This window comes from Pseudoliparis swirei, chromosome 7 (assembly GCF_029220125.1).
Source record: "Pseudoliparis swirei isolate HS2019 ecotype Mariana Trench chromosome 7, NWPU_hadal_v1, whole genome shotgun sequence".
NCBI classification, from domain to species: Eukaryota; Metazoa; Chordata; class Actinopteri; order Perciformes; family Liparidae; genus Pseudoliparis; species Pseudoliparis swirei.
In genome coordinates, this window is record NC_079394.1 from 8,335,373 (window position 1) to 8,345,994 (window position 10,622).

Genomic DNA, 10,622 nt, shown 5'->3' on the forward strand with positions numbered 1-10,622 from the left:
AAGATGTCTTCCATGCGGTTGGTAGTCAGTGTGAGCAGAACAGCCTAACTACATACCGTCTTACAGGTTTGGAGTGATTGGTGAATCAACCGGTGAAACCAGATAGATAACGTAGAGCCAAGTGATGAATTATAGGAGAACAATTATCATCTATAACAATGCACTGTTCCCATATTTTAGCATATTTGTGGTTTAATTTAAGTTCAGCGAGGTTCCTACCCTACGTTTAGCCCTGTACTCGTTATCTTTATTAATTTAAAAACTAGATTTACATTTCCATTGTGACTGGCCAACTGCTTGGTTACGTGTAAACAGCGTTAGGTTAATGTCAATCCTGTCTTATTGTCCTATGTCACTGGGCTTTGATATGAAAACGGTGTTGCATCGTTCAGCAAAGCTCAACAGGGAATGTGATTCGACGGCGTGTGTGTCACTTATTGGCCACAGGCGCCGCCTCCTGCGGACTGGCAGCAGAGTGAACGTCGGTTCGGATGCAACGCATTGAATGAAAGTCGGTGGATCGTTAGCAGGCTGTTGCCACCAGCAACTGGGAATAGCTCCTCGCCGTTAAGTTCTCGTATCCACGCACTTGGCGAGACTGTGTGAGCTGATATCAGGTTGCACGTGGGCAAAAGACAGGTTCTGGACATTTGTGGAAGGGGAAGGTAAGAGACGTGTGTGTGTGTGTGTGTGTGTGTGTGAGAACGCTAGCTCTCGTGGACCAAGTATTACTGGTTAGACAGGTAGGTTAGCTAGCTAGTCGAACCGACCAACGTTACACGCTGGTCATTTCTAGTTTGCCTGAGTTAATGAATCAAAGAAGCTGTAGCTATACCGTGCATGTGTTAAAGTTAAGCTGTGGTACGTGTTTGAACTGAACTGTTACTTCCTGTGTCTGCGTGATCACGCTGCTGCCGGGGTATCAGTGCTGTGAACGTTAGCATGCTGGCTAACTCGGATATCATGTTGCACGTCCTCAAGAGAAGCTGGCTAGCTCCTTGTGTTAGCTAACCGTGTGTGTGTGTGGTAAATGCCGGACGCTGTCTGCCTCTGTGTCCAGGACCGTTCCCGGTGTGTGGCAATGCAGCGGGTCACGGCGCAGCTCGTCGCCGGGCTGGTTGCAGCGGTGCTGTCGCTGCTGACGGAGCAGTGCCGGGCGGACGGCGGGGCCCTCATCCTGGCAGAACGGGTTATCTGGGCTGTCAATTGCGGTGGTGAATCGCATGTAGACGTGCACGGTATTCACTTCAAAACGGACCCGTTGGAAGGAAAACTTGGCAAAGGTGAGTCGATGTTAAACTGCTGATGTGCGTCTGCGTGTCTCGCTGGGCTTCACCTGTAAGGTGTTGCAGCGAGTGACGTTGTGACGGTAAAATGTGTTCTTCAGAGTAATCTACGTTTCTAGCCGAAACCTCTGCGTGGTCTGGCTTCCGCCACGAACCACAAACTAATGAGGAGTCAGCATACGGGCTGCAGCGCCGCCTCTGTCAGTGTGTCGCGGAAGCAGGTGATGATGTGACCAAATTGACTGCAGTCGTTCTTGGCTCCAGTTATGAGGCACAGATACTGTAATTGCAAGCGGTCAACACATTCTGGTAACTTGCCATTTTGGACAGAAGGCCACTGTATTTCATGAAGTGCAGGAGAAGGTCAGGGCTTGTGCAGTGTGTTCCGTTGCTTGACTTAAAAACATGATCATTTTCCCAGTAATTCAGTTTTTAATGTGTATGCTATTCTCCTTTTGTAGCATCTGATTATGGGATGCGTCTGCCAATACTGCGCTCCAGTGCAGATGACCAGATTCTGTATCAGACGGAGCGCTACAATGAGGACACTTTTGGATATGATATCCCTATACGTGAGGAAGGAGACTATATATTAGTTATGAAGTATGCAGAAGTTTACTTCGCCCAGTCACAACAAAAGGTATGGGAATTAATAAGTCATAGACATTCCAGTGTGAGTGTGTATTTATTAAAGTTATTTTCCTCAATGTGTATAGTGAGCAAAAGCATGTCATTTTGTTCCTGTTATATACATTTCACAGCACCATTGTGTTCAGACGGTACTGTTGGGGCTTGAATACCCATCAGTGTCCTCTACTGTGGGCAACTCGAATGTTAAGCTGTGTGTGCGTTTGTGGATACGCCTGTAATCATTGCTTTATTTTGAAATATATTTTTCCAGGTGTTTGACGTCCGTCTAAACGGCCATGTGGTGGTGAAGGACCTGGATATCTTTGAGCGAGTTGGTCACAGTACCGCTCATGATGAGATAGTGTCCTTTTCTATTAGACGTGGCAAGCTGAGCGTGCAAGGAGAAGTGTCCACTTTCAACGGCAAGCTCACTGTGGAGTTTGTAAAGGTGAGTTGTTAATGCATGACACAAGTCCCCACATGTATAAAACTGTTATCCTCGAAGCCCTATTGCTTATTCAGTTATTATATATATGAAATATAGTTTATTTTCTGAAGATGACAATGGGCAGCTATGTGCAATGGAAAGGCTTTGAGAGAATAACCATTACTTCATATTTAAATTACTTATATACTTATACTTGAGCTGTGTGGGGAAATTAACATCATAACTTTGATGTCAAAGTGTCACTTATTCAAACACACGCCCGACATTCGTAAAGGGATTTTGACAGCCAGTTGGCGTGTGTGGGCCAAGCAAATGACTGGCAACGCTCACACGCCTAGTTGTCCTTTTATCTTTCTTCTCAACTGTCTGTTAATCTGCTTTCATATTTTCCGTTATTTATTTAGCCGTTTTTCAAGTTGGTGGTCGCTTGCCTTTTTCTATTTCTCGTAGATACGATTACTGTGATTTAGGAGAGGACAATGTCCAAGAGTCTGTAGCCCGTCTCTAAGTAAGCTAAGAGGCCCATTGATCCATCACCCTAAACAAATAAAAAAGGGCCGCTTAACTATTGCTATCATTGTAAAGAGGTTATTAATTCTGCCACTCTTACTTGTCACATTTTACTCACTAGTAGTTCCTGCTGTGGGCATGCAGAAGCAAGTGTGTTGGTGAAGTGTCTCCCCCTCACTTTATCCAACACCAACGCTGTACTTTTAGACACTTCCTAAAAGCTGATGTATATTACATTTCCCTTTTTGTACTCCACGCAATCAACACAGCACCGTACTTCTGTTTCTTTAGGAATACATTTGCCACAGAGCAGTGAGGAGAGGTATTTTAGAGGGTTGTTGACTTGTGTATCAACATTAGTTACATTTCTCCTCCTGCAAAACGTGGCAAAAATGCCCATGACTATATTAAGAATACATCTTTATGATGCCTAATATTTAAACGTGTAGTTAAGTGTGTTTTTTGCATTTTTTTTAAATGTGTGAACTTGCTGCAGGCCACACAAATAATGTGTCAATAATAAATATTCCTTTCAAGCCATATCATCTGATAAAATTCAAGATTTTGCTTGTGGGTTTTTAGAACATCTGTAGGCTAAATTTGGAGGGTGACATATTTCCAAAAATATTTGTATGCAGTGCAGTGACGTCATTCTTTTGATTGTTGATGGCTCACGTGCCCTCCCTGCTATTTCTTTCTTGAAAAAGATACAAGTAGGACACACTGTCCGCTCTTTCTGTAAAAAGTAACACTGTTCTTACAATGAAAAAGAAAGACAAGAAAGGTGTTTTTAATGATTGACCACCTTATTTTGATAAGGCCGCTAGAACCATTATTTATGAGTTTCTTGTAAGAAAACTAATGATGAGCCATTGCTAGAAACAAGTTTACCATCACTCTTACATTTGACACGCTGTGTTTCAGGGTTATTATGACAACCCCAAGGTCTGCGCTCTCTATGTCATGAAGGGGACACTAGAAGGTGAGTCCTGACACTGCAATCATACCCTTTAGCATTTTGCACAATGTACTCATTTTAGTAAAATAGTCACGACTTGAGCTTAAGGATGTCCCACAAAAAGAATTTGGAAGGATTACATTTTTTAAAAGGGTCATGAATGCATTTTAAAATCTGCATGCTTTGTGTGGCACACAGTTCTCATTAAATCTCTTAAATACACACACATAGCATATATCAGCGGCCTCTGACCTCAACAGACACAACAGGAAATTCAACCCAAATCAATGAGGTAAGATTGGTATTAAGGTTGACTACCAGTTCGATAGAGGGAATGTTTTGTAATAAAATGGTAAAGGCGTACAACGACGTTCATTTATTTCCACATTCATTTCGGAGAAAATTAGGTTGAGTTTTAGGACGTTTACGGGAGGATGATAAAAAAAAACGTAGAGCCCTGGTAGTACTTGTAAACTTGGTTGCAGAAGTAATAATCAAGTGTTTCGATACATTAATTTGTGAACCAATTTCACTGCATATGATTTGGACCAACTTTCTTTGCCCATTTTTACCGGACAGATGTGCCAAAACTTCAGCCTCACCCTGGCTTGGAGAAGCCCGAGGAAGAGGAGGAAGAAGAGGAGGAGAGTGAGGCCGGCGAGGAAGGTGCGAAGAAAAAGGTCCCAGCAGATTTCAAATACAGGGTCCAGTCAGGGCCCCGAACACCAAACCCATATGCAGCAGACAACAGCAGCCTCATGTTTCCCATCCTTGTGGCGTTTGGGGTGTTCATCCCCACACTGTTCTGCCTCTGTCGGCTGTGAGCTGCAACTAGCGATCGAGGGGACGACAAGCAGACGAGACGGAGTGAGACTATGGAGAGGGAGGAGGGGGGAGGGACGGGGTAGTGACGGCAGCACAGGTAAAGGCATACACACAGGAGAGAGCTTGGAGAACATTTTGACAACGGAGGACAAACGGAGACGATAACTTTTCGTGAAGCCACTTGGCGACGAGGCAAATGCTGCTGTTGAATTCTGCCGCTTAGCAAAGAAAAGGAGATCTAGGAAGTGTACGCTGTGCGCTTCTTTGTGAATGTGTTTCGCATCGAACTCCGCTGACAGTTTTGAACAATGTTAGTCATTTCCACTCAGACTGAGCAGATGCTAGTCTTCAAGGTTTGAAACTACATTTCAGCAACTAAGGGATGCTCAGGAGTGATTGGTCCGGGCCCGTTTTATAAACTAAAAGCATTGGCGCTCTACTGTGGCAAGGAAATCCACTCTGTTTAACACTCCTGCTCCACATCTGGTCAGATGTGGTCCCTAAAATTGGAAATGGTGCTGCCTAGAAATTGGTTAAATAGTCAGTGTAGATACAGTTGCCATTTGAGAGGCTCCCATTATTCTCAACTTGCCACATTTTTATGTCTTTCGACTTCGATCTAGTTTGTCATTTGTTGACGAGCCATCATCTTCTTGCCAGAAATTCTTGAAATAACTTGCCGTCGAACCAGATCTGTAGCTGGCGGGATTATTCTCTGTCTAAATCCAAGTCTGCCTTTTTATATCGGTTGTTAGTTCCCCAAATCTCCTGTGTGGTCACGCATGATAGACTTATTTGGCATTGTTCCATCCAACACTGATTCAAGGCCATTAAACATTCAATAGTAATCACAAACTCTCTTGTAGTTACTTTTTTTTTCTCCATTTCAATCCATTTTATAGTTTAAACATTACAAAGTGAAAATGTGGAACCGTTTCTTTCAATAAGAGACGGCAGAATCACGTTTATGCTGTGAAATGCTGAAGTGAGTCGGCATCTTTCCATCACTGTATTTTCCGAGCGCTTTGCCTTCTCTATTCATTTATTAAGTATGCATGCATGCCTGCCGCTTTGTTTCACCAAAGAATGATTTTTTTTTAAATTTAGTTCGAAAAAGAAAGCTTGGTGTCCTGTTCTAATTTGACAAACGGCTCGCAGATACCCTCCTGAAGGCCTCTGGGGCAAGTGGTTAGAATTGTCTATATGTGGACGTACAGTACCTCTCACTTATCTAAATTGATCTGATTCAGAAGAATAGAGTGTTGGATGGAGTTTATATCGGTGGCTAACTGAGTGGACGGAAGTGTAAACAATTTAATTTTAAAAAATCCTTAATTAGTTTTTTATTTCAAACGATATGCTGTGTTGACTCCGATGGGCCGTGAACTTCAGTCCTCCGTGTGATTTGAAAGCAAGAGGCCAGCCGGCCGCTGCAGCTCCATGCATTAAATCAGAAAGAATCAGTCAATGCACTTTTTTCAAACATCCCTAAAGTTGCTGTGTGTGTGTGTTTGTGTGTGTGTGTGTGTGTGTTCCACACATTCATCCACCTGCCGTCAGAAAAGAGAAAGCACAACATCTGTTGTTTACTTGACGTTCTAAACCAACAGTTATTGCATTTTCCACAATCCTCTCTCAGCCTTTTCGAATCTGTTGTCTTAAACTTTTTAATGTGGACTGTAACATTTTGTTAATTAAGTGTGAACTTTTCAGTGCAATTAAGCTACTTGTTCTGGTCCTTGAATTGATTGAGCAGACTTTCTTTTTCTATTTTTATCTCAAATTCAAGCCTTTTTTGCGACCTGGCCCCACGATGACATCTCGTTTAGTTTCCATGCAGTCTGGAAAGCAGCGCTGTTCCTCCGTTTTCGTGGAGTTGCTTTGTGAACCCTCCTCTTTCTGTGTCTAGTTGCATCCCTTAAGTGCTTAGCTCTTCCTCCAAGGCTGGTCGTGTAACTTTGCCTGCTTCATTAATGCTGATGTCCCCAACACGCCCGGACGGCAGTGCTGTTGCCGTATGCAGTGCTTGAAATGGTTACGAATTCCGGTGTTGTGGATCCCTCCTCCGTCAATTCTCCTTCCCATTTTGATTTGATGGCGAGCAAGATGTTTATGCCCGAAAATATTTTGTCAATTGTTGGTGTTTGAAATTTCTTTCTCCTTGATTTTATTTTGATGATGTAAATCCGACTCCTATTTAAGACGTATAAGCACCTTCTTGTTTTTCTTCTGAAAAGATGCAAAATGTTCATTTAATTCAGCGCCAAAGTCACCGTGTCTACACAGTTGCGTGTGTATATAAGGTACTAAATCACACTTTTATGGTGTGACAACAGTTTTGTTTTCCTCACGTTTGTGCTGTAGGTGAGGTGTAAGGGTTCCTTTGATTATCTCGTGACAACTTTGTGGGCTTTCTTCTGGGAGAGGAACGGTTGCCGGTACAGAGTATACCTTTTTTTTTCTTTTTTCGGTGCAGGTTGATGAACTGACTGTCGGGAAGTCGAATAAATGAGATTGTGTCTGAAAATATGGAATCTTCCATTCTATTATATATATATATAATTTAAATCAGAGCGGGGCTGATCTGGAGATATTTTATAATGCTCTTTGATTTTTATGTTTTAATTTTTTTCCTCAGGATCCATTTTGTTTTTGTGTTTTTAAAACTTGATATTTTATTGGTGTGACATTTTGCACTGCCTCATGAATTCTAAAATCATGTCATTTTTGTGCGTTTGTCTTTGTTGCCTTGAATTATTGAATACATTGTGCTTTACTATCATTCACCTTGAGGTTGTTCTTTTGTTGGCTTAAAGATACTTTCTTCATCCCCAGGGGGGAATTTGTTTGAAGCAGCGGCAAACATGTTTATCTGGGCTGGATTCTCATTGCACAGAAACCACTCTGGTTTGGAGGAAGGGCCATCTGTCAGACTTATTATATCTTGAACCTCAACTTTTCTGGGAGCAAAGCCAGTGAAAAAAGAAATGTGAAATGCAGACGTCCAGCACTTGCTTCATTCTAGCTGCTCACGAATCTGCGTTGGACTTGTTACTGTCCATATATCTCATAGCTGAATGAACTAGAGGGGTATGAAGAGCTGCTCTGTTTTTAGTTTTTTTTCACACTAGAACCAAAGAATTGACTCCATTCCATCGTAATTCTTCAACAGTCACCTGACTAACAGTTCTTCATTTCTTTCTTTCTTTCTCTCTCTGGTAAAGCAGTGAATGAGCCAGGCACATATTTGTTGTCCCCATTAATTATTCCCTGCCATGACACCTTGTCTTGAAATGTCCATCCTAAAAAAAAACTATGTTAATAGCTCTGTGATTAATGTAAATTTGTTTAAGTTGACCTCTATTACTATTTGTCCTTGTTTTCTTCTTTTTACTTCAAAGCAACTAAACATGAGATGAATTTAAACTGAGACAAAATTAAACAGCAAAACATCTGCCCATGTACATCTAAAATGGCCACGGCTGATAAATGCTGTCTCTTTTTAATAAATGTGCTATTTTATCAGAATGTGGTGCCGCTGTTATTCCACTCGGACACCGCTGAGTACTTTGTGAGGTAACTTTACATTCGACTCCACAGCGTCTAGATATTCTTATATTATTTCTTGACAGATGTACAGAGTAGTCACAGCTCATGTACATGCCTTTTGTTTGTCCAGGTGTTGTTATTTCCATATTTTTCCACAAACTGAACGCCTCTTTAAATAGACTGGCGTATCTAAAAGGTATCGGGAGCAGAATATCCAAAAGAGGAACACGGCTGAACAAAGCACACTTTGTCCATGAGCGAGTTGGCCTCACACTTATGTCACGAGGCATTGTTAGATCATGCTTTAATAACCAAATAACTTCATAAAGTTACAGTATATCATTAACTATTAACATGTGTGTGTGTATATATATATATTTACAAAAAATACATTTATAAATTAATACATTTGACATTGAAGTGCATCATTTCCTTGTAAGCGTTGAGCCTAAATGTCTTCAGTCGGAAAACAGATTCACCAAATGAAATGTTTCCATGCGGAACCCAATCTGCCTTCATCTGTAGTACAGAGCCATGAAGGGTGGTGCATGCGAGAGGTGAACACCGCCCGTTTCACAGGAGACCCACGATGCAGCCTGGCTGCAGCCCAGGACCAGGCCCAGGTCCAGAGCAGGCAGCGTGCTGGCCACCCCATCCCCCCACACATCAGTGTCCTGCAGAGCCCCAGAAGCAGGCCGTTCTCCTGGTGGGTACTTCCTGGAAGAGAACACCGGCCGCCGCATGTTCTCCAAGCTGGGACCACCTCCTGCACCACCAGTCGCCTGTTTCAGACTGTGGAACAGGAATAGCAGATCTACTCTCAGCTCCAACGTGTTGCCCTGTGACCACCAGCTGTACCTGGAGGTGAGAGACAACAGGGTTACAACCAGGACACTCTCCCAGAGGCCTCCCTCTCACAACAGCTGGGCGTCTTCACAGGCTTTTAGAACTGAAATAAGGAGTTTGAATAAAAGTAAAGATCATATTTTTACCTCGTAGGTAAGCCTCGCTTTGCCATAGATGAAAGCACAGGATAGATATCCAGATGTTGTGGGTTGGAAAGTTGGAGGCGGAGCTCAGCTCTCATAATCCTCAATGACAAAATCTCCCTGGTGAGCAGAAACTCCACAGCTGAGCCTGAGGAGGAGAACAAGAGGCCGTCAGGAGTCTGTCACAGTCATGTTAAGATGGGTTTCATGACAGACACACTGCCAGGCTGAAGCTTAATACATCAGGACCAGAGATGTGAGGGGACATGAAGACACATGCCGCATTGATCTGGTCATAAATGTCCTCCAAGCACATTACCCTTCACTTGTACAGCGTGTAACATTCTTGCAGTCTTTCTACACAATGTGCATGTTTGCATCTGGATGCTTGATGCATCTGTTGCTCTCCTCATTCAACCATATCCTCTGCATGTGATCAATTTAAACTTTTAATGAGCAAGCTGCTCTTTTTTCTATTACATTATATATTCTAAACAATGTTAATGCTGGGGGACATATCCAAATCTAATGAGCATGTTTTGCAGTTATGAAATGAAATGAATCTCATGACTGATGCGTTTTGATGCAGTTTAATTTGTCACCACTGCAGTCCTCTTAATGGTTGATGTGTGTCGGCCTACAGTCATGTTGTGGAGATACCAGCTCCCCTGGTTACAATAGTTTGTTTATGTTACATTGAGACTCATTTAGTGAAAATAAAGCACATTGAAATGTAACCTTGAAGTTTTGGTTACATGTCTTGGTCTGAGCGCTGCGACCCATCAAGGCCCACTGAGCCTCTCTTTGTAAATCATATGTACCAGGACCACCACAGAAAAGTTCTACATTGCACTACAAGAAAATAACAAAGTCAATCCGGACATGGCATCTGTTTCCGTTGGATCTACTGCGTCTTACCTCCCCTCAATCGACCTTGAATTCCCTTTACGTTTCTGCAGTTTACTCCTTCTTGACAGCAGTGGTAAACCCGTCGGACAAAGCTGAAGAGGGATTTCCCGGGGAAAACAGAGTGCCGGGATGCTCCCGGGGTAAAGGGCCGGACACGGAGCTGCAGCCGCGTTGCATTATCCTCGGGATCGTGTGTGTTTTCTAGCCAAGGCGCCACCAGCTCTGCACACCGCTCCAGGTGCGTGTCCGCGACCCCGCGCCTCCAGCGCCTCAACGCGTCCGTGCGTAAAGTTGGTCCGGAGGACTCATCCGCGGTTTTCTGGGACTGTGCCATAAATCCCAGTTTGTCGACTGCGCGACCAAATACTCCAATGTCCCTTGCCATCGCCGTGAAAAGAAATAGAGCAATCCAGATGCAGTGCGAGGAGGCCATGGTGATGTATCTCTGAATCCTGGCCTGGATGTTCACCGGTAACGGGCAGCTTCTCAGTTGTGCCAACGCGCTCTCTCTCGCTCTC

The 10,622-nt window shown here is 43.2% G+C and overlaps 2 protein-coding genes across 2 annotated transcripts; one reads left to right on the forward strand and one right to left on the reverse strand.

Moving 5' to 3' along the window:
• Positions 1-486: 486 nt before the first annotated feature.
• On the forward strand, positions 487-8,185 carry mlec (malectin). Its single transcript, XM_056419423.1, has 6 exons — positions 487-665; positions 1,061-1,283; positions 1,748-1,926; positions 2,188-2,364; positions 3,799-3,856; positions 4,412-8,185. The coding sequence occupies exons 2-6, from the start codon at positions 1,082-1,084 to the stop codon at positions 4,654-4,656; spliced, it is 861 nt and encodes a 286-aa protein (XP_056275398.1). The 5' UTR covers positions 487-665; positions 1,061-1,081; the 3' UTR covers positions 4,657-8,185.
• Positions 8,186-8,493: 308 nt separating this feature from the next.
• si:ch211-170d8.2 (uncharacterized protein LOC571755 homolog) lies at positions 8,494-10,585 on the reverse strand. Its single transcript, XM_056419422.1, has 3 exons — positions 10,114-10,585; positions 9,199-9,343; positions 8,494-9,064 (listed from the first exon to the last, which is right to left on the reverse strand). The coding sequence occupies exons 1-3, from the start codon at positions 10,535-10,537 to the stop codon at positions 8,722-8,724; spliced, it is 912 nt and encodes a 303-aa protein (XP_056275397.1). The 5' UTR covers positions 10,538-10,585; the 3' UTR covers positions 8,494-8,721.
• Between the last annotated feature and the right edge of the window lie 37 nt (positions 10,586-10,622).

Excerpts from the sequence above, each read along its gene's own strand:
- mlec (XM_056419423.1), top strand. The coding sequence starts at position 1,082 with ATGCAGCGGGTCACGGCGCAGCTCGTCGCCGGGCTGGTTGCAGCGGTG. Across the intron at positions 2,365-3,798 it reads TCACTGTGGAGTTTGTAAAG|GGTTATTATGACAACCCCAA; the intron begins GTGAGTTGTTAA and ends GCTGTGTTTCAG. Across the intron at positions 3,857-4,411 it reads CATGAAGGGGACACTAGAAG|ATGTGCCAAAACTTCAGCCT; the intron begins GTGAGTCCTGAC and ends TTTACCGGACAG.
- si:ch211-170d8.2 (XM_056419422.1), bottom strand. The coding sequence starts at position 10,537 with ATGGCCTCCTCGCACTGCATCTGGATTGCTCTATTTCTTTTCACGGCG. Across the intron at positions 9,344-10,113 it reads TCAAGGTCGATTGAGGGGAG|GCTCAGCTGTGGAGTTTCTG; the intron begins GTAAGACGCAGT and ends TCTCCTCCTCAG. Across the intron at positions 9,065-9,198 it reads AAGCGAGGCTTACCTACGAG|GTACAGCTGGTGGTCACAGG; the intron begins GTAAAAATATGA and ends TCTCACCTCCAG.